At 41.3% G+C, this 23,743-nt stretch overlaps 1 protein-coding gene across 1 annotated transcript; it reads left to right on the forward strand.

Annotated features, from left to right (window-relative positions):
• The first annotated feature begins 3,875 nt into the window (after nt 1–3,875).
• LOC117523431 (G-protein coupled receptor 26-like) lies at nt 3,876–23,324 on the forward strand. The gene is made up of 3 exons (XM_034184964.1): nt 3,876–4,705; nt 14,567–14,680; nt 22,998–23,324. The coding sequence occupies exons 1-3, from the start codon at nt 4,035–4,037 to the stop codon at nt 23,308–23,310; spliced, it is 1,098 nt and encodes a 365-aa protein (XP_034040855.1). The 5' UTR covers nt 3,876–4,034; the 3' UTR covers nt 23,311–23,324.
• The last annotated feature ends 419 nt before the right edge of the window (nt 23,325–23,743 follow it).

The following is a 23,743-nucleotide window of genomic DNA, read 5'->3' on the forward strand; positions in this document are numbered from 1 at the left end:
ATCTGACGCTCAGTTTTTCTGAATAAATAAATAAATAAAATAACGCAGCCTTGGATCTGAAGAGGAAAGTGAAGCTGCTTTGCATTACAAGAGGACCCAGTGACTGCATAAACTCTGCATGGGTGTAAAAGCATGACAAAGGAATGGAAAAACTATCAGCTTTTATTTGTAGTTTGTGTTTGCCTTCATTTCATTGTCAATTTCAAGCACAATGTAAGATGAAAAGTTGCATATTAGAAAAAAAAACAGACCTCATGCCATTCTTATTTTCCAGGTGATAATCCTTATTATCACTTTATTTTGATCTGTTTCCTTCAATAATTCAGTGCAGTCATATGCGTGCACGCGGACAGCTCTCATGAGCATATCCGTGCAACAACATCAATGAGACAATTGTGTCAGATTTGTTTGTTCAACACTGCTTGACTGCTGGCGGATACTGAGGACAGAATTGGACTACGGGTGTGTTGAACATGAAACGCTCTGCAAGCAATCGCACTGCCACGGCTGCTGGCTGGTGGGAAGAAGGAAAAAAGAAATCTCAGAAATGTCACTGCCCAAGGAGCTGAGAACAGCTTCAAATTCAGCTTACTTCATCTTCCTGTTTCTGTCCTGGTCAAAAATATTGGGACACCTATATTTTGAGCACAGAATTTAAATAATAATAATAATAATAATAACTGATTTTATGCAATTGGAATATTTATTTAAATGTACAAAAAAATCCTTAAATTTAGTAAAATCAAAATTACACACATAAAATATACGTACAACAGAATTATCTGCATCCCTTGTATAATTTACAGTAAATCCGAAGCATTGTACCGAAGCAAATTCCTAGTCTGTGAATCCTGTTCACTGGCAATGGCAATAAACGTCTTCTGATTCTGATTCTGAAAAATCAGCTCTTTTGGAGCCAGTTTTATTTAGACAAGTCAAGCGATGGTTACATGAGCATTTCCAAGTGACTCATTTTGTCTTGTCGCTAATTTATATCACTAATTAAGGAGTACAAACAGTATAATACTGTATGGTCATGTGATCAAGTGTAATTCGGGAAGGGAGCTGACTTTTATTCTGACACTTTTTTTAAAGTCCACTGCAGTTTTACCATTTAATCCTTCGCCATGTAAAAAATGAATTGAAAAACTCATCTCACTGTGGAATTAATTAGAAATATCTTCAGCTACTATTGCCAATTTGTCATTTCTGATCATTTATAGCCTGGTTAGACACCTACAAATGTGGCCACTGTTATAAAAATCTTGTCTTTTGTTCTTGTAGATGGTCAGTGTGGAAATAGTTCAATTAAACACCATATGTCAAAATCATGCTTTAATTCTGGTCCTGGAATGAATATGAAATAAATGATTTTTTTTTTTTTTTTTTTTTTTTTTTTTTTTTTTTTTTTGCAAATGAGTAATTTCAACTTTCATCTTCACTGGAGTTCTCATTGAACATGTTAATTGAAATTCCTAAAGAGTTCAGTTGTATGGTCATCTGTGACAGTGGTAAATGTATTCTGTATTGGAAGAATAGTTGAATGTATTATGCCTAATAGAATACAATGCCTTCACATACCTTCACATGAAAAGATCCATTTTTGCACATGGATGAAGTTGCAGCCCCACCAGTTTTTCAAATTTAACATAAATGATGTCAATTTTTTTGTGTTATGTTTGCACTGCAAAACTCTTCCCTGTTATTACTTCTTCAATTTTAAAGACATAAGTAAAAGTTAACTTTACCCATGTTGGTGTGGATGTTTCCTCTGACCTCCTGTATATAAAACTTTTTTGAAAATATTATTTCCTTCTTTTGTTGACATAAGTTGTGTATTTTATTCTGTTTTATAGCATTGTTCATATATTTGTAGAAAATAAGAAAAGTCAAATATATGGGGGGGGGGGGATCACCCAGGGGGGGGATCACCCAAGGTCAGCCAGCCCCCACCATCTCCCAAATCACATAAATATTGTGTCAATCATTTGGCCCATGAGTTTATCATTTATCTTCCTGTGCGTTTTTGACAGACACTGCTGACAACAAGCAAACAGGCAAACAGTATGAAAACATAATGTCTGTGACAGAGGTAACTATCAAACAGAACGATGCACTTCAACCTGTGCAATGGCAAACATAAAAGTGTCTGTTTGTGTGTTTAATACACAGGTGTGTAATATTTCAAGAATATGTGGAATAAATGTAAACAGAACCTTGTGATTTCCAAACAGATACAGTTCCTGGACATCATTCTGCAACATCATTTCTTTCTGTTTTTCATTGTTATTATTTGTATTATTTATTTTACTTTATTTTAGTATAATGTGCCTTGTGGCTACAGTCTGGGGTATTTCCACAGTCTCTTCTCACATAATAACAGCATGATAGCAGATAACAGCCATCCTGAGCACTTTGTTCACAAACTTGTGATCATTTCAGCTGGGCGAGTGACACTGAATGTCCATCAGAGTGTCACGCACCATTGAACTCATGATATTTGGCCCTATTTTCTCCACTGGTCCGTGCGAGTTTTGGTCCATATTCCGGCAATATGCACTAACGTGTTGTTAGCACTAAAAAAAAAGTTGTGAATTTCCGTGTTTTGTCATGCAAACTACTCCCCAACAGTCACAGCCCGGTGAGATACTACCCTTAAAAGGTGTCTGTAGTATTTCTTTGTGTGTTATGTGCACTCCAAGAAGTTAAATGTTATATTTATTGAATCTAACCAGTTCCACAAAATTTGGTTGAGTCAATGAAAAAATCAAATTGTAACAAATTGCTACAATTAATTGTACATTTCTTATCTATAGGACCTGTGATGTAATTAGATTAAGTTCACATCCCTGAAATCACATTTCACTTTTAGATTGGGAGAAATATTGGAAACAGTCCAGTTACACAGCAGCAGAGCCCAGGCTCAAGTTAAAATAATAATCATCATCATCTGAAACAAAACCATTGAAATACGTTCCACAACTAAAAATTGTATTATTATATGTCATGTATTATAACAACCCGAACTCGTGACAAGTTTGTGATGGTGTCAGAAAAACTGATTTCATGTATTAGGTCATGATACTATCAGGAAATTGATTACACGGGGAGGTGATGATTGAGTGGTTAATGCGTTGGGCTTGAATCCAGAAGATCATGGGTTAAAATCCCCACCTGACTGGAAAATCACTAAGGGCCCTTGGGCAAGGCCTTTAATCCCCTATTGCTCCCGGTATGTAGTGAGCGCCTTGTATGGCAGCAAGCTGACATCGGGGTGAATGTGAGGCATAATTGTAAAGCGCTTTGAGCGTCTGATGCAGATAGAAAGGTGCTATATAAATGCAGTCCATTTCCCATTTTACATGTTCGTGATGATGTCGGAAATTATTATTTTCTATGCGTAAGAAATTAGATCAGCCTTGCATTCGATTGCAATGTAAAGAAGTGGTCATCAAGCACTGACTGGTTACCTTTTTAAATTACCTTTTTAATTCTGAGAATTGGATCCACGCACGTAAGTTTAAGGTTAGTGGGTCTATAAGTGTCACACTCCTTCCTGAGCTTTGGAGATGCACCTCACTAACCCAAACTGATGTGTTCAACGTGACGCTCTTGACATCAGGCTGTGTTTCGTCCACGCAATCGTGCGTCTGTTTCTATTTTTACACTAATAAGCTATTTTTGACCAGGAACGCACACGCGTGGTTTGGAGTCTGTCACAGATTTACGCGGCACGAGCATCATCAGAAACCAAAAGCTTCAAGTACTTTTATCCTCTTCTTTTTTTCTCTCTCTCTCCCAGACGACTATGAATTTAATGCGTAATTGCGCAGAGGAGACGCACGAGAGAGCGGCGCAACGGCAGCAGCGAGGGCAATTAAAACGGACTATTCCCAGGGAGCCAGAATCCAAAATCTCGAGTAACATTCAGGTGAGCGCTTCTGCAGCGTGCAGTCTCGTGTTTATGTGCTGCCCATGACAGTTTGGCGCAGGACTGCGGATGCATTCATTCAAAGTGCGGACATTTGATCATCATGCATACTGCGGAAATCGCTGCATCCCTGTTAATTTTGGGGATTATTGTCGTGTCGTTGCTGTCCAACGGCGTGGTGCTGATCTGCTTTTTGTACAACTCGAGCATCCGCAAACAGGTGCCGGCTCTTTTCATCGTTAATTTGACGCTTTGCAACCTGTTGCTGAGCGCGTGCAACATGCCGCTGACTTTGGTCGGGCTCGTCACCGCGGGTCATCCCGGAGGAGGAGGCTTCTGCCAAACTGTGGGTTTCCTCGACACTTTTCTCACCACCAACTCCATGCTGAGTATGGCAGCCCTGAGCATCGACAGATGGGTGGCGGTGGTTTTCCCGCTCAGTTACCACTCCAGAATCCGGCACCGGGACGCAGTGATCGCGCTGGGATACACGTGGATCCACTCGCTGTGCTTCTCCACGGTGGCCACCTGCCGCTCCTGGCTGGGTTACCACCACCTTTACGCGTCATGCACCCTGTGCACCGCCAGGGCCAAGGGAGCCGGGGCGCAGTTTACCGTTTTCACCGTGGCACTGCACTCCCTCTCGTTCCTCCTCACGCTCATCGTGATGTGCGTGACGTATTTGAAAGTGCTGAAAGTCGCCAGGTCCCACTGTAAACGCATCGACGTGATCACAATGCAGACTTTGGTGCTGCTGGTGGACATTCACCCCAGGTAAAGTATAAAGTTTAGTTGTCGCATCTGTCTTTCTGAGTGTTCACTTCCATCTCATCGCATCAATCAATCAATCAATTTTATTTATATAGCGCCAAATCACAACAAACAGTTGCCCCAAGGCGCTTTACATTGTAAGGCAAGGCCATACAATAATTACTAAAAACCCCAACGGTCAAAACGACCCCCTGTGAGCAAGCACTTGGCGACAGTGGGAAGGAAAAACTCCCTTTTAACAGGAAGAAACCTCCAGCAGAACCAGGCTCAGGGAGGGGCAGTCTTCTGCTGGGACTGGTTGGGGCTGAGGGAGAGAACCAGGAAAAAGACATGCTGTGGAGGGGAGCAGAGATCGATCACTAATGATTAAATGCAGAGTGGTGCATACAGAGCAAAAAGAGAAAGAAACAGTGCATCATGGGAACCCCCCAGCAGTCTACGTCTATAGCAGCATAACTAAGGGATGGTTCAGGGTCACCTGATCCAGCCCTAACTATAAGCTTTAGCAAAAAGGAAAGTTTTAAGCCTAATCTTAAAAGTAGAGAGGGTGTCTGTCTCCCTGATCTGAATTGGGAGCTGGTTCCACAGGAGAGGAGCCTGAAAGCTGAAGGCTCTGCCTCCCATTCTACTCTTACAAACCCTAGGAACTACAAGTAAGCCTGCAGTCTGAGAGCAAAGCGCTCTATTGGGGTGATATGGTATTATGAGGTCCCTAAGATAAGATGGGACCTGATTATTCAAAACCTTATAAGTAAGAAGAATTTTAAATTCTATTCTAGAATAAACAGGAAGCCAATGAAGAGAGGCCAATATGGGTGAGATATGCTCTCTCCTTCTAGTCCCCATTAGTACTCTAGCTGCAGCATTTTGAATTAACTGAAGGATTTTCAGGGAACTTTTAGGACAACCTGATAATAATGAATTACAATAGTCCAGCCTAGAGGAAATAAATGCATGAATTAGTTTTTCAGCATCACTCTGAAACAAGACCTTTCTAATTTTAGAGATATTGCGTAAATGCAAAAAAGCAGTCCTACATATTTGTTTAATATGCACTTTGAATGACATATCCTGATCAAAAATGACTCCAAGATTTCTCACAGTATTACTAGAGGTCAGGGTAATGCCATCCAGAGTAAGGATCTGGTTAGACACCATGTTTCTAAGATTTGTGGGGCCAAGTACAATAACTTCAGTTTTATCTGAGTTTAAAAGCAGGAAATTAGAGGTCATCCATGTCTTTATGTCTGTAAGACAATCCTGCAGTTTAGCTAATTGGTGTGTCCCCTCTGGCTTCGCGGATAGATAAAGCTGGGTATCATCTGCGTAACAATGAAAATTTAAGCAATGCCGTCTAATAATACTGCCTAAGGGAAGCATGTATAAAGTGAATAAAATTGGTCCTAGCACAGAACCTTGTGGAACTCCATAATTAACCTTAGTCTGTGAAGAAGATTCTACATTTACATGAACAAATTGTAATCTATTAGATAAATATGATTCAAACCACCGCAGCGCAGTGCCTTTAATACCTATGGGATGCTCTAATCTCTGTAATAAAATTTTATGGTCAACAGTATCAAAAGCAGCACTGAGGTCTAACAGAACAAGCACAGAGATGAGTCCACTGTCTGAGGCCATAAGAAGATCATTTGTAACCTTCACTAATGCTGTTTCTGTACTATGATGAATTCTAAAACCTGACTGAAACTCTTCAAATAGACCATTCCTCTGCAGATGATCAGTTAGCTGTTTTACAACTACCCTTTCAAGAATTTTTGAGAGAAAAGGAAGGTTGGAGATTGGCCTATAATTAGCTAAGATAGCTGGGTCAAGTGATGGCTTTTTAAGTAATGGTTTAATTACTGCCACCTTAAAAGCCTGTGGTACATAGCCAACTAATAAAGATAGATTGATCATATTTAAGATCGAAGCATTAAATAATGGTAGGGCTTTCTTGAGCAGCCTGGTAGGAATGGGGTCTAATAGATATGTTGATGGTTTGGATGAAGTAACTAATGAAAATAACTCAGACAGAACAATCGGAGAGAAAGAGTCTAACCAAATACCGGCATCACTGAAAGCAGCCAAAGATAACGATACGTCTTTGGGATGGTTATGAGTAATTTTTTCTCTAATAGTTAAAATTTTATTAGCAAAGAAAGTCATGAAGTCATTACTAGTTAAAGTTAAAGTAATACTCGGCTCAATAGAGCTCTGACTCTTTGTCAGCCTGGCTACAGTGCTGAAAAGAAACCTGGGGTTGATCTTATTTTCTTCAATTAGTGATGAGTAGTAAGATGTCCTAGCTTTACGGAGGGCTTTTTTATAGAGCAACAGACTCTTTTTCCAGGCTAAGTGAAGATCTTCTAAATTAGTGAGACGCCATTTCCTCTCCAACTTACGGGTTATCTGCTTTAAGCTGCGAGTTTGTGAGTTATACCACGGAGTCAGGCACTTCTGATTTAAAGCTCTCTTTTTCAGAGGAGCTACAGCATCCAAAGTTGTCTTCAATGAGGATGTAAAACTATTGATGAGATACTCTATCTCACTTACAGAGTTTAGGTAGCTACTCTGCACTGTGTTGGTATATGGCATTAGAGAACATAAAGAAGGAATCATAACCTTAAACCTAGTTACAGCACTTTCTGAAAGACTTCTAGTGTAATGAAACTTATTCCCCACTACTGGGTAGTCCATCAGAGTAAATGTAAATGTTATTAAGAAATGATCAGACAGAAGAGGGTTTTCAGGGAATACTGTTAAGTCTTCAATTTCCATACCATAAGTCAGAACAAGATCTAAGGTATGATTAAAGTGGTGGGTGGACTCATTTACATTTTGAGCAAAGCCAATTGAGTCTAATAATAGATTAAATGCAGTGTTGAGGCTGTCATTCTCAGTATCTGTGTGGATGTTAAAATCGCCCACTATAATTATCTTATCTGAGCTAAGCACTAAGTCAGACAAAAGGTCTGAAAATTCACAGAGAAACTCACAGTAACGACCAGGTGGACGATAGATAATAACAAATAAAACTGGTTTTTGGGACTTCCAATTTGGATGGACAAGACTAAGAGTCAAGCTTTCAAATGAATTAAAGCTCTGTCTGGGTTTTTGATTAATTAATAAGCTGGAATGGAAGATTGCTGCTAATCCTCTGCCTCGGCCCGTGCTACGAGCATTCTGACAGTTAGTGTGACTCGGGGGTGTTGACTCATTTAAACTAACATATTCATCCTGCTGTAATCAGGTTTCTGTAAGGCAGAATAAATCAATATGTTGATCAATTATTATATCATTTACTAACAGGGACTTAGAAGAGAGAGACCTAATGTTTAATAGACCACATTTAACTGTTTTAGTCTGTGGTGCAGTTGAAGGTGCTATATTATTTTTTCTTTTTGAATTTTTAAATAGATTTTTGCTGGTTATTGGTGGTCTGGGAGCAGGCACCGTCTCTACGGGGATGGGGTAATGAGGGGATGGCAGGGGGAGAGAAGCTGCAGAGAGGTGTGTAAGACTACAACTCTGCTTCCTGGTCCCAACCCTGGATAGTCACGGTTTGGAGGATTTAAGAAAATTGGCCAGATTTCTAGAAATGAGAGCTGCTCCATCCAAAGTGGGATGGATGCCGTCTCTCCTAACAAGACCAGGTTTTCCCCAGAAGCTTTGCCAATTATCTATGAAGCCCACCTCATTTTTTGGACACCACTCAGACAGCCAGCAATTCAAGGAGAACATGCGGCTAAACATGTCACTCCCGGTCCGATTCATGTTGACATGTTGACATGTTTACTGCCTGATGCAGTAAAATGCTTTACTGCATCAGGCAGTAAAGTATTTTAAATGAGCGTTAATCATCAGGAAAATAGGACATTTATCATCAGTGAAGGGTCAGCAAAGCGAGAGTGTGTCTATGGAACAATTCCCTTCAAACTTGGTGAAAATATTATTTGGATGAATATCTAGAGGTGGTTAGATTTTGGAGTAGTTTGGTCCAAGGTCAAGGAAAACAGTGTCATCTAGCAGATGCTCAAACCACTTTACAATGAGGCCTCACATTTACTTCCCCAGCCAAGCCAGGTACACATTTTTACTTTCAGGCAAGCCCACCACGTGATCAATGACATATATAGTCACTGTATGGGTCACTACCAAAAATAGTTCAAGGCCATCTATTTGTTTGAATTTTTTTCCCTTCAGGGGAACTATATTTTTTTCCAGACAACGTAACTTTTGATCATATTGACAATATCATATTATGAATCCCCTATTTAAAAGGCAAATAAATAAAATTACACTCACAGAAATATGTAACCCTAACGTTTAAGATTTATGTAATTTTATTACATGACAAATTCCCATTTACTTTTTTAGTTAATGTTAATACAAATAAACCTTACATGATGCATATTCATTACTGTAATAAATCCTATTCATTTGAAATGCATAATCCTCAGCTTTATGTATTTAGTATTAATAAAATATAATTACTCTAAATCAATAATTAATGACAGTATTTATTTAAAATACATAAAGTATATTGTTTGAATTGCATAATAATCATGTTACCTATGCCATTTATCTTGTATAGGTAACATAATTATTATGCATTTCTTAAATAAAGAGTGTAAAAAATAGAACTTAAAGCAAATTAAAACAATCTGCTGAGGTTAGAGAGCTGACAAACCACAATAGAGAAAAACTAACACACCACAACAAATATTGTAAACAGTTTCAAACTTGTTCTTTTTTTTTTTTTCAAGTCGAACAATACAAGAAAATAATACAAAGAATAAGGAATTTCCTCCCTTCAGTGCACTTCTGGCTTTATAACCAAAATAAAAACAATAAGTGAAAATTAAATAAAGTATAAATCACGAAAGAATACATTAAGGGCCCACCGCTACACTGTGGGCCCTGTCCCCCTGTTGAGATATCCTGTTCACAGTGTCACCTGTTGACTCGAGGACAACGCTGAGTGGGCGGGCCAGACTGAGCCTACCTGCATGGCTGTTGGCTGGCGCCACTGAGCCACGTGATGGCGCAACAACAAAAGACCAGAGGGGGGAGGGTGCGCTGCTCCATGTTGTGTGACACAGCGCAGCGCTGCTCTTACAGACAGAGAGTAGACTTTGATGAATCTGCGTGCGCAGCAGTCAGTGCGTGCTTTCTTCTTCTTCTTTGTCTTTCAGCTGTTCCCGTTAGGGGTTGCCACAGCAGATCAATCGTTTCCATCTCGCCCTGTCCTCTGTATCTTCCTCTGTCACACCAACCACCTGCATGTCCTCTCTCAGCACATCCATGAACCTCCTCTTTGGTCTCCCTCTTCTCCTCCTGCCTGGTGGCTCCATCCTCAGCATCCTTCTCCCTATATACCCTGGGTCCCTCCTCTGCACATGTCCAAACCATCTCAATCTCGCCTCTCCGACTTTGTCTCCAAACCGTCCCACCTGAGCTGTCCCTCTGATATGTTCATTCCTAATCTTGCCCATTCTTGTCACTCCCAAAGAGAATCTCAACATCTTCAGCTCTGCCACCTCCAGCTCTGTCTCCTGTCTTTTTGTTAGTGCCACTGTCTCTAAACCATACAACATAGCTGGTCTCACTGCTGTTTTGTAAACTTTCCCCTTCACCCTTGCTGATATTCTTTGGTCACAAATCACTCCTGCCACCTTTCTCCACCCACTCCACCCTGCCTGCACTCTCTTCTTCACCTCTCTACCACACTCTCCATTACTTTGAACAGTTGACCCCAAATATTTAAACTCATCTACTTTCACCACTTCTACTCCTTGTAACTGCACTATTCCCCTGGGCTCCCTCTCATTCACACACATGTACTCAGTCTTGCTTCTACTGACTTTCATTCCCCTTCTCTCCAAAGCATATCTCCACTTCTCCAGACTAAACTCAACTTGCTCTCTACTCTCACTACAGATCACAATGTCATCTGCAAACATCATAGTCCATGGGGACTCCTGTCTGATCTCATCCGTCAACCTGTCCATCACCACTGCAAACAAGAAAGGACTCAGAGCTGATCCTTGGTGTAATCCCACCTCCACCTTGAATGAGTCTGTCATTCCGACTGCGCATCTCACCGCTGTCACATTATTCTTGTACATGTCCTGCACTACCCTAACATACTTCCCTGCCACTCCAGACTTCCTCATACAATACCACAACTCTTCTCTTGGCACCCTATCATAAGCTTTTTCTAAGTCCACAAACACACAATGTAACTCTTTCTGTCCTTCTCTGTACTTTTCCAACAGTATTCTCAGAGCAAACATTGCATCTGTAGTGCTCTTTCTCGGCATGAAACCATATTGCTGCTCACAGATCTTCACCTGTTTTCTAAGCCTAGCTTCTACTACTCTTTCCCATAACTTCATGCTGTGGCTGATCAGCTTTATGCCTCTGTAGTTACTGCAGCTCTGCACATCACCCTTGTTCTTGAAAATAGGAACCAGCACACTTCGTCTCCACTCCTCAGGCATGCTCTCACTTTCCAAGATTTTATTAAACAATCTGGTTAGAAACTCTACTGCCATCTCTCCTAGACATTTCCATGCCTCCACTGGAATTTCACCTGGACCGACTGCCTTTCCACTCTTCATCCTCTTCATAGCAGCCCTCACTTCTTCCTTGCTAATCTCTTGTACTTCCTGATTTACTCTCACCACATCATCCAGCCTTTTCTCTCGCTCATTTTCTTTATTCATCAACTCTTCAAAATATTCCCTCCACCTTCTCAGCACACACTCCTCACTTGTCAGCACATTACCATGTGCATCTTTTACCACCCTAACCTGCTGCACATCCTTTCCAGCTCTGTCCCTTTGTCTGGCCAATCGGTACAAGTCCTTTTCTCCTTCCTTACTATTCAGCTGCTTGTACAGCTCACAATATGCCTTTTCCTTTGCTTTTGCCACTTCTCTTTTCGCCTTACGCCGCATCTCCTTGTACTCCTGTCTACTTTCTTCATCTCTCCGACTATCCCAAAACTTTTTTGCCAACGTCTTTCTCCTTATGCTTTCCTGGACCTCTTCATTCCACCACCAAGTCTCCTTGTCTTCCTTCCATTGTCCAGATGTCATACCCAGTACTGTCCTAGCTGTCTCCCTCACCACATCTGCAGTACTTTTCCAGTTGTCCAAAATTGCTTCCCCTCCAACCAGTGCTTCTCTCACCTGCTCGCTAAATTTCACACAACAGTCTTCCTCCTTCAGCTTCCACCATCTGATCCTTTGTTGAGCTCTCACTCTCTTCTTCTTCTTTACCTCTAAAGTCATCCTACAAACAACCATCCTATGCTGTCTAGTGACACCATCTCCTGCTACCACCTTACAGTCTGTGATTTCTTTTAGCTTGCATCTCCTATAAAGAATGTAGTCCACCTGTGTGCACCTTCCTCCACTCTTATATGTTACCCTGTGCTCCTCCCTTTTCTTAAAGTAGGTATTCACCACAGCCATTTCCATCCTTTTTGCAAAATCAACTACCATCTGTCCTTCCCCATTCCTATCCTTGATACCATATCTACCCATTACTTCCTCATCACCTCTGTTCCCTTCACCAACATGCCCATTGAAGTCTGCTCCTATCACCACTCTTTCATGCTTGGGCACACTCTCCACCACCTCATCTAACACACTCCAGAAATCTTCTTTCTCCTTCATCTCACAACCAACCTGTGGGGCATATGCACTGATGATATTCATCATCACCCCTTCAATTTCCAACTTCACACTCATCACCCTGTCAGACACTCACTTAACCTCCAACACACTTTTAACATACTCTTCCTTTAAAATGACCCCAACACCATTTCTCTTCCTGTCCTCACCATGGTACAACAATTTGTACCCACCGCCGATGCTCCTGCTCTTACTTCCCTTCCACTTGGTCTCTTGCACACACAATATGTCTACCTTTCTCCTCTCCATCATATCAGCCAGCTCTCTTGCTTTACCAGCCATTCAAAGTCCCCACTCTCATTTCCACCCTTCTAGTTTTCGTCTTCTCCCGCTGTTCATGGCAACGTTTTCCTCCTCTTCTTTGTCGTCTTCGCCCAGCAGTAACCCAATTTCCACCGGCACCCTGTTGAGCAATAGCACCGGTGGCGGACGTTGTTAACCCGGGCCGCGACCGATCCGTTATGGGAATTCGATTCTGAGTCTGCATAGTTCGGTTGGCTTGTTTTACGCCGGATGCCCTTCCTGACGCAACCCTCCTCATTTATCCGGGCTTGGGACCGGCACTCAGAATGTACTGGCTGCACACCCCATGTGGCTGAGTTGTGCAGCAGTCAGTGCGTGCGGGAGAGAAAAAAAAGCTTGAGTATCGATCTTTTTACACGAGGATCGTTCATTATCATATACCTATAAATGATACGCCAATGTGATTGGATAAAACACTAAAGAATAAATAGCAATACACCCTTTTTGCGGACAGGTAATATTTTTCATACCACCCAAGTAAGTGAATGTCGCCTTGGTAATCAGCCAGTCCATACATATGTTGTGACGTCACGGCACATGCGATCCTAGATATTGTCAATGTGTAATTTAATACAGTGGTCCCTCGCTATATCGCGGTTCACCTTTCGAGGCCTCACATTTTCGTGGATTTTTTTAGTGCACTTTTGCATACTTCTTTTTGTTGTTTTTTTTTTTTTTTTAACATCGCATTGTGTTCTGCGTCCTTATCAGGCGGGCCGGTCGCGGCACTGGTTGGCATCACCACGATTGCTCTCACTGCCTCCGATGCGTTTACTGAGTCTGCGGGCTCGGTAAGCGCCGCAGCGGGCCATTCACACCGCCTCCCTGTCTGCTGTGCCGAGCTGCATCCAACTCCAGCAACAGGTCCAGAGACTACGCTCGCTGTTTTGATGCGCAGCACCCGCTGCATGGTCTCGATAACCGCTGAGCTCAGTGGCCATGACTTGGATTCTTTGCAGGTCCCGCATCCGTACCCCCGGAGGCAGTGAGCTAAGGGAGAGCATGCGCATTGTGTTCTGCGTGCATTTATCATTTATAGGTATATGATAAAATCGTTATCAAGTTGTTCACCAATGAATATGGCTTTATACACCCTGAAGAAAACCATACACCCTGAGGCCGAATTCATTGGTGAACAACTTGATAAATGATAATATCAACACCAGCGTTGGTATCGATATTATCGATATTAGGATTGATCCACCCACCTCTATTGGCCACGTATCACTATGGGGTTAAAAGAAATTATTTTTTTTTTTTTTTGCGCTCTCTTCTACAAGCAGCTCTCCTCTGTTTGCAGAGGGTAGAACTGCACATCTATTGGTGGAGGTGATTGTCTAGTGGTTAAGGTGTTGGGCTTGAGTCCAGAAGATCATGGGTTCAAATCCCTGCCTGACTGGAAAATCACTAAGGGTCCTTGGGCAAGGCTTTTAATCCCCTATTGCTCCCATTGTGTAGTGAGCGCCTTGTATGGCAGCACCCTGACATCGGGGAGAATGTGAGGCATAATTGTAAAGAGCTTTGAGCATCTGATGCAGATGGAAAAACGCTATAAAAATGCAGTCCATTTACATTTGTTTACCATATTAATGGTCTAAAAATTATCAGACAAGAATTTATTGGAAGATCATTAGTACGATAATGGTTTTCAAAGTTATCTGAAAAGATAACTTATCTTCGATAATTATCGGTTATCGGATTATCAGAAGTGTGCGCACCACTGATTTAGAGTCATACACTGCCATCACAGAGGAGCTCAATGTTCGCTGCATGCCCACCTCACTCACATCACTGTGTCTGCATGTCTCGGATCACTCCTCCTGGGTAGATGACAGTACCTGTATGTATCTGCCAGTATACGTCAGAAATGCCTGGATGAACAGAAGAGGAGACGGCAGAGGGCCACCAAGAAGATCAGTACATTTATCGGCACATTTGTGGTCTGCTTTGGCCCCTATGTCATCACAAGGTGAGGAGACGTTTGCAATGTAAAGTGCTGATTTGTAATAAGGAGGAGGCAAATATATGAAGTACTTAACACTATGAAGGAAAACAGTTCCAGTGCATCTGTCTTCAAACCTGCTTATCTTTTAACACAGATATGAGTTCAAATTAAATGTTGATATATAATTTGGCTTTTTAGTTAGTAGCTCCAAAATTGGGTGTAGTTTTACGTTTTTCTTAGTTCTTTTTTAAATTTTTATTTTTGTAACATAATTATACAGGTGTATAACCATTTGATTTTCACAAAAAATGATCAAGTTTGACTTCATTTTGAAATCTAGTTATAAAATACTGTAGCTTTATTTGTTTGGTAAATCATAAACATTACAGTACATTGTATTGCTGAAAAGTTGCTTAATTTTGGGGATGTTTCATGTAAATATATTGAATTTGCTTTGTTAGGTTTTGCAGAAGACATGAAGGAGAATGTTCCTACTGTATTCAGAGGAGATTGGGAACTTGGTATTTCTCAGTACTTTTAATTACACTGTGATAAGATGTGAGTCATGCCACATAATTGTTTGGCAAACCAAACTGAATATGAATGTGCAAAATGTAGGAAAAGGATGAAATGGCAGTGTGATTTGAAAGTATTGGGATTGGGCGTAAGTCACAGTATTGTTGGCAGTTTCCTCGCTTGCGAGGATAGTGGGAAGGCCTTTTTTTTTTTTTTTTTTTTTTTTAGTTTAGTTTAGTTTATTTTCTACAAGCCCTCTGGTGGTTGAAAAGTCCCATGCGGGATGCACAAGACCTGTTACACTTGGGCAAATGAACACTTGAGTAGGCTGGGCTTGTGCTGCTGCCCGCTCTTTCTGTCTTTGACAGAAGCGGCGTGAGGCCTCACTTCTTTCTGCCTCAAACTTCAGGCTTGTGGATTTGATGCTGGAACGCCAGCTGAGTCTATCTGTAGCTAGATGCTGCCATGACTGATGCTGAATGCCTGCAAGGGAGAGCTGTTTCTTCAGCTGGTCCTTATAGGGCTTTTTGGGGGCCCCTTGGTTTCGTCTCCCTTCCTTGAGCTCGCCAAAGAGAATTAATTTCGGCATGCATGTATCATCCATCCTGGCTACGTGACCTGCCCAACGAAGCTGTTGTTTGAGTATAATAGACTCCATGCTGGGCAATTTGGCTCTGGTAAGGATGTCCTCATTTGAGACGTAGTCCTGCCACTTGATCCCGAAGATGTTTCGGAGACAACGCTGATGAAAGCGTTCCAGTAATCTGATCTGCTGGCGATACAGAACCCAGGTTTCAGCTCCATACAGGAGGGTAGGGACCACAATGGCTCTGTAGACCTGCACTTTTGTGGAAAGGCGCAGTGCATGATTCTGCCAGACTTTCTTTGAGAGTCGACCAAAAGAACTGCTGGCCTTGGCAAGGCGACTGTCTAGGTCCTTGGCAACAGATGCGTCATTTGAGATAACACTACCGAGATACGTGAAGTGCTCTACTGCATTCAGGCTGGTACCCTCGATGTTGATTTGGGGTGGGGTATATGCTGTATGGGGGACCGGTTGATATAGCACTTCTGTCTTTCTCAGGCTGATGGTGAGGCCGAAGGCTCTTGCTGCTTCAGCAAAACAGTTGACAATGTGCTGCAAGGCTTGCTCCATATGGGCGACGAGGGCGCAGTCATCTGCGAAGAGCAGCTCCATGATTAGCTGTTCTGTGATCTTAGTGTGGGACAGAAGGCGCCACAAGTTAAACAGACTTCCGTCGGTTCTGAAGCGGATATAGATGCTATCTGTCAAGTCTTCTTTGGCCTCACGAAGCATCATGCTGAAGAAGATGGAGAACAGAGTGGGCGCGAGGATGCAACATTGTTTGACGCCATTTGAGATGGGGAAGCTGCCGGACAGAGTCCCGTTGTACTTCACTTGTCCCATCTGACCTTCATGCAGCTGGCAGATGATGGTGAGGAGCTTTGGAGGGCAGCCAAGGCGTGCAAGAATCTTCCACAAACCCTCACGACTGACAGTGTCAAAAGCCTTGGTTAGGTCTATGAAGGCTGCATAAAGGGCCATGTTCTGTTCTCTGCACTTCTCCTGGATCTGTCTCAGGATGAAGATCATGTCGGTGATTCCCCAGTTGGCCCGAAATCCGCACTGACTCTCGGGAGTATTTTTTTTTTTTTTTTTTTTTTTTATATATTTATTTCATTCATTTAAAAGAAAAACAGAAAAGCAAAAAAAAAAAACAAAAGCACCACAATACCAGAATGAAAAGGAGCAGAAAGAAGAACAAGTCTTATGATTTCTGCCCCTTTTAACAATACAATCTTTCAATATACAGCATCATAGTCAACATTATTTAACAGATTGCATTTCTTTAACTTGTCACATACCACTGACCCATTTCATAATTATGACCATTAATTAATAGATTACATCACTGACAGGTTACATTTAAACTTAAGACACTCCAAACATTATTAACAGTTTACTTTTTTTTTTTTTTACTTTCTTGCAGCCCACTGACTTACTTCATAGTTTCATACTTACTTAATACATCTAATTTAATATGTTTTTTAAATAATTTAAGCAACCTTAATTCTTTAATTTCTTTATTAAGATTGTTCCATAATTTGACACCATTTACTGCAATACTCCTTTCCTTTACTTTGGTTCTAAATCTTGGTTTTTTAAAGACTTCTATTCCTTTCAATTTATAACTACTTACTCTTTTTTCAAACATATTTTGAATGTTTGTTGGTAAAGTATTTTTATTAACTTGGTACATCGTTTGTAATATTTTCAAATCAACTAAATCATGAAATTTAAGTACCCTATACTTAATAAATAATGGATTAGATGGATCTCTAAAACCACTGTTACTAATCACTTTTAAAGCTCTTTTCTGCAAAATAAATAAAGGTTGTATATAGGTTGTATATGTTGATCCCCAGATTTCTACACAGTAAGTTAAATATGGGACAATCAATGAATTGTACAATGTTAATAAACCATAACTATTTAATGAATATTTTACTTTATGCAAAACAGCAATGGCTTTCGCTATTTTTCCTTTTATGTAATTTATGTGTGACTTCCATGTAAGATCTTCATCAATCATGACTCCTAAAAATTTCATTTCTTTTACCCTTTGTATATCCATTCCATCTATTTGTAATGACACATTATTTTCTTTCGCTCTATCATTAAACAATATGAAATTTGTCTTATTAATATTTAGTGACAATCTGTTTATATCAAACCAATGTTTAACTTTTTCCAACTCTGTATTTATCACTTGTGCTACTTCCTGTATATCTGATCCAGAGTAAAACAGCGTTGTATCATCAGCAAATAAAATGCTGCCAAGCACATTGGATACATTCACAAAATCATTGATATACAAAATAAACAGTTTGGGTCCAAGTACCGATCCTTGTGGTACTCCATAAATAATGTTACACAATTCTGATTTGGTATTATTTATCTGAACATGCGCTATGGTAGGGGTAAGCCTGTTGAGCAGCACTCGAGCCAAAATCTTACCTGCTATTGAGAGGAGAGTGATGCCCCGGTAATTAGAACAGTCGGACTTGTCGCCCTTGTTCTTGTACAGGGAGACAATGACCGCATCCCGAAGGTCATGTGGAACCATTTCCTTTTCCCAGCAACTGGAGAAGAGAATCTGAAGCTTGTCAAGGACTGCCTCACCTCCATTTTGGTACACCTCTGCTGGGATGCCATCTATGCCAGGAGACTTCCCTGGATTCAGCTGCGTGGTGGCCTTTCGGATCTCTTCAAGTGTTGGGGGGTCATCAAGTTCCCATTTCACCTCCACCTGGGGAATCTTCTCGATTGATGACTCTTGCACAGTGCGCTTGTCACTGAAGAGGTTTTCAAAGTGTTCTGACCAACGCTGCATAATGGTTTCCTTGTCCGTCAGAATGGCGGAGCCGTCTGAGGAGCGCAGGGGTGCTTGCACTTGATGTGCTGGCCCATGGATGGTCTTAAGAGCTTCATAAAAGGAGTGCATGTCTCCGGCATTGGCATGTTGTTGTGTCTTCTCCGCAAAAGCTAGCCACCAGTCGTTCTGCAGTATGCAGAGCTTGCTTTGCAGTGTGGAGCAGGCATTTCTGTAAGCTGTCTTGGCAGAGTGGTCATCAGGTTTAGCTAAAAAAATCTTGTGGCATGCATGTTTCTTTTCTAGTAGTTCCTGGATCTGTGCATCAGACTCATCAAACCAGTCTTTATTTTTCCTGGCTGAGAAGCCCACTACTTCTGCTGCCGTCTCCTGAAGGATGGTCTTTAATCTCATCCACTGATGTTCAGGGTCGTGAGGCAGGCCTTTTTCTCCACCCAGTCTCTCCTCTAGTTTGGCCTGGAACTCCATTTTTGTGTCTATGTCTTGCAGTTTGTGGACTTGTAGCTTCTTAAACTGTGGGCCTTTCTTCTTGGGAGGGGGCTTGAAAGTGAAAGCAATCTTGGAACGGATCAAGCGATGATCCGTATAGCAATCCGCGCTAGGCATCACCCTGGTATGTAGTACGTCTCTTCTATCATGCTGTCGCGTCAGAACGTAGTCCAGAAGGTGCCAGTGTTTGGAGCGTGGGTGTCTCCAGGTTGCTTTGAATCTCTCTTTCTGTTGGAACAGGCTGTTGGTGATCGTCAAGTCATGTGCAGAGCAGAACTCCAGCAGCAGGCGGCCATTGTCGTTACAGTTGCCTATGCCATGTTTCCCTAGCACGTCCTTCCATACATCAGAGTCGCGGCCCACTCTGGCGTTGAAATCTCCCATGATGAGGAGCTTGTCCTGGGTGTCGACGCGCTGTAGAAGGTTGTGCAGATCGCTATAGAAAGCCTCCTTAACTCCGATGTCGGCCTGCATGGTTGGGGCATACACACTAACAATAGTGGCAAAATCCTTGTTGTTGATGGGGAGCCGGAGTGACATGAGTCGGTCAGAATGTCTAACTGGCAAAATGTGTAACCTATGTGCTATGGCCCTCTTAATCATGAACCCGACCCCTGAGAGTCAACGGTCTTCTTTAGCCTTCCCTGACCAGAACAGTGTGTAGCCTGTACCTTCCTCGGTGAGTGACCCTTGGTCTGCAAAGCGCACCTCGCTGAGTGCAGCAATGTCTATGTCAAGCCTTGCTAGCTCTTTGGCGACTAAGACTGAGTGTATTCAAGGATGATCGCTATTGTCTGAGTCCATCATTGTGCGTACATTCCAGCACGCAATTTTCAGGTTCTTTGTTTTTCTTTTCGCACCGCGTGTAGTGATGCCCGTTGGCAGCGGTGAGCCAACCGGGTCTAGTGAGACAAGCCATGTTTAGACCACCTTTTCTAGGTCTGTCTCCATGTGGAGCAAGCAGGGCTATCCCTAAACAGGGCTGCTTGGTCACCCAGGGCCCTGCCGGATGATGCTGTTGTCTCGGGTCAGCAATCAAACGACCATAGCTCCTGAGCCACCTGCATGCAGGATCGAGACTGCAGCTCCCAGGCCATCATGCACCTGCTGTTTTCGCCTCTTCCCATCGCTGCAGGGCTTTCCTTCCCGCCTGCGCTCGTTGCTTAAAATGGGGATCAGCTCGCGCACACCAATTCCACTCTTTAGGCAAGGTGGCACTCCACAGTGGCACAGACAAGCTGAGACGGCTGTAGCGACCACCAGGCTGTAGGTTTTACATCAGAGTGACCTTCTCCTAGCCTCTGGCTAAAGAACCTTCCTCGGAGGCACGGGGGCAGTAACCCAGGCTGGGGGTTTAACATCAGGGTTTTCCTTCCCCTAGGTGGACCGCCTTAACAGGGCTAATGAGTCCCATCTACCCACTGCTATAACCCAGTCAGCTGGGAGGCTCGTGATGGTGGGAGCGCCTAGATCCCGTATAGGTCATGGACCTACCACTGCCATACTTGAATAAACAATATCTGTGTTGTAAAACAACAACAAAAACACAAAGCCAACCTAATCAAAACCAAAGTGAGTGCAGCTCCAGGAAAACCTACCTGAAACAATCTAAAACTGACTGAAAATAAATCTGACTCAATCTAAACCGAAAACAATTCATCTAGCGCAACGTAACTATAGCTTGTAAGCTAACAAACGGAATATCAAATCAAATCAAATCAAATTTATTTATTTATTTATATAGTGCCAAGTCACAACAAACAGTCGCCCCAAGGCACTTTATATTGTAAGGCAAGAGCCATACAACAATTACAGAAAAACAGAAAAACCCCAATGGTCAAAATGACCCCCCTGTGAGCAAGCACTTGGCGACAGTGGGAAGGAAAAACTCCCTTTTAACAGGAAGAAACCTCCAGCAGAACCAGGCTCAGGGAGGGGCAGTCTTCTGCTGGGACTGGTTGGGGCTGAGGGAATATAAAGCTAACCAAATCTAAATGCATTTAAAACAATCACAGTCGAAACCTTTATCGCTATGAAAACAGATAAGTGTGTATAAAGCTAACTGAATCTGAAAGTAACTGAAAAACAGGTAACTGAACATAAATTAATGCAAAGATATGCAAATTGTTAAATGAATATAAAGCTAGCAATCTGTCTCAATCTATCTGAATCTAAAAATGTATTTATCACTATGAACATAATTTCATGCAAAGCAATAGCTAAATGGATATAAAGCTAACAAAGTAAAATTGTAAAATTGATGTAAAATAACACTATCTGAATCTAAAAATATTATTATAGTATTAAATAGTATTTATTACTATGAAAACAGTTAAGTGTATATAAAGCTAACTGAAACCAGCTAACTGAACATAAATTCATGCAAAGCTATGTGACTAGCTAAATGAATATAAAGCTAGCAATCTAAAATTTACTTAAAATAACACTATATGAATCTAAAAATGTATTTATCACTATGAAAACAGTTAAATGTATATAAAGCTAACTGAAAAACAGCTAACTGAACATATAAATTCATGCAAATCTATGCAAATAGCTAAATCAATATAAAGATATCAATCTAAAATTTACTTAAAATAACACTATCTGAATCTAAAAATGTATTTATTGCTATGAAAACAGTTAAATGTATATTAAGCTAACTGAAAAACAGCTAACTGAACATATAAATTCATGCAAAGCTATGCCACAGTAAGTCACAGTATTATTATTAGTATATATATATATATATATATATATATAGTGACATATCAGCAGCAGCAGACTGGGAGAGCAGCATGGGGTACACATGTTCCCCTCTTTCATGGACCAAAGGAACCCTCCAATCAGCAACGAGTTACTCAACTAGATACATATTTATCAGACCATCATTCAGGATGTCCACATTTTATAGCCATGGACATTTTAAATGTTCTCTGTTACTTGTCATTATAACGTCATAGCACCACATTAAAAATTGTACAATAAAAGTAAAAAACAAACCAAACAGGTTATAAAGTATCTTTTCTCTGTGGTTGTATTTTCTGCAGCAATATGCACCAAAATGCAGGAAATGGCACCTAAAAATTCTAACTTTTCTGGGGGATAGGGGAGAGGCATGCCCCCAGAACCCCCTAGGGAATCGTGACGGGACTCGTTCACAAACCCATACCCCCCCCCCCCAATAAATCCTGGATCAGCCCCTGTATGGGTACACAAAAATCATGGTTTGTATGTTTTCACTACAGTGGAAGCAAGAAACAACTATATTATATATATATACTGTATATATATATATACACACACGCGCACACACGCGCGCGCGCACACACACACACACATACACACACACACACACAAAACATTTCCAACAATGCGTGATGTTTTGACTTCCTGGTGTAATGTTGAATAATGTTGGTTTCTCAGAATGCAAAAGATGGAGAACCACTCCATAATTTTTCTGGGTCAGGCTCAAAACCTCTCAGTCGACCCTTCGTACACACATACATACATTTTATCGTTCTTGTTGTGGTTTTCTGACTGAGGTGATAGAAGGAGAGAGACTGACAAAGCAAATGTCACATGGATTATATGAGTGGCTTTAATTATTTGTTTTGCTATTAATGGTGTCAACCTGTCATATGCAGTTAGATTTTGGCTACAAAAATAAAAAGCATATTACAACTGAAATGCAAAACCACCTGTCTGGAAGCCAGATTACAAAAATACCCACCATCAGACGTACTTGTTATTAAAGTAGAATTGACGTCTGTCACAGTTTCATTGACACAAAACACACATTTTCACCGTGTTCCAGCACTGACGGAGGTTTATCCGCTGCACTTGCATTGATCTGAGAAACATCTCATCTGCTGTCCTGTGTTCCTGTGTGTGATTTTTCTTCGCTTTGCTTTATTTAGAATGTTGGAGCTCTTCTCCCCGGGGCCCATAAACCCTCACTGGGGTGTGCTGTCAAAGTGTCTAGCTTACAGCAAAGCAGCCAGTGACCCGTTTGTGTACTCACTGCTGCGTCACCAGTACAGGACGACGTGCAGCCTGCTGGTGAACAAGGTCCTGAAGAGGAGTCCCTTCAACTCTTCCTCCTATTGGCCGGAGAACAGCATCAGGAGGAGCAACACCAACACCGGGCAAACCAACAAAATCCAACCAACTAGCAAAATCCAGTCAAAGTCATCACATGAAGGAATGAAAAAATTGGATCAAACAAATTAAATTGGTGTAAATGTTACTTATTAAGTTAATTTGGATCAACCTAATTGGTTTGAGTTTGACCAGTTAAAGCACTTTTTTAAAATTTGGTCCAGCATTTTTTTTCTTTTTTTTTTCTTTCTTTTTTGTGTGTAATGTGCAGGATGGTTTAACGTTAGACAGACCTGATAATGATGTATTTAAGCAGAGTTTTGCAGGTTTTAAAAGCATTTAGTATTTCAGCACAAGTGTTTTGCTGTCTGAAATAAGTGACTATTTGTAATGAGATCCTGTAGTTTTGTAGTAGATTTGTGTCAAAATGCCTGTGTAAAACTAAAAACAATCTAGTTTTGATGACTTATTCTCCAGGTAGCTTATTCATATGGAACGCAACAAAAGATATCTTAATGCTTAGGAACACACGAGTGTAAAAAACTGTACTTACAATGATGACCAG

This window comes from Thalassophryne amazonica, chromosome 13 (assembly GCF_902500255.1).
Source record: "Thalassophryne amazonica chromosome 13, fThaAma1.1, whole genome shotgun sequence".
In the NCBI taxonomy this organism is placed as follows: Eukaryota; Metazoa; Chordata; class Actinopteri; order Batrachoidiformes; family Batrachoididae; genus Thalassophryne; species Thalassophryne amazonica.

What these genes read in the sequence shown, in the direction of transcription:
- LOC117523431 (XM_034184964.1), top strand. Translation starts at nt 4,035, where the DNA reads ATGCATACTGCGGAAATCGCTGCATCCCTGTTAATTTTGGGGATTATT. An exon ending in CTGGTGGACATTCACCCCAG is followed by an intron (nt 4,706 to 14,566) that starts GTAAAGTATAAA and finishes TGTATCTGCCAG; the next exon opens with TATACGTCAGAAATGCCTGG. An exon ending in GGCCCCTATGTCATCACAAG is followed by an intron (nt 14,681 to 22,997) that starts GTGAGGAGACGT and finishes TGCTTTATTTAG; the next exon opens with AATGTTGGAGCTCTTCTCCC.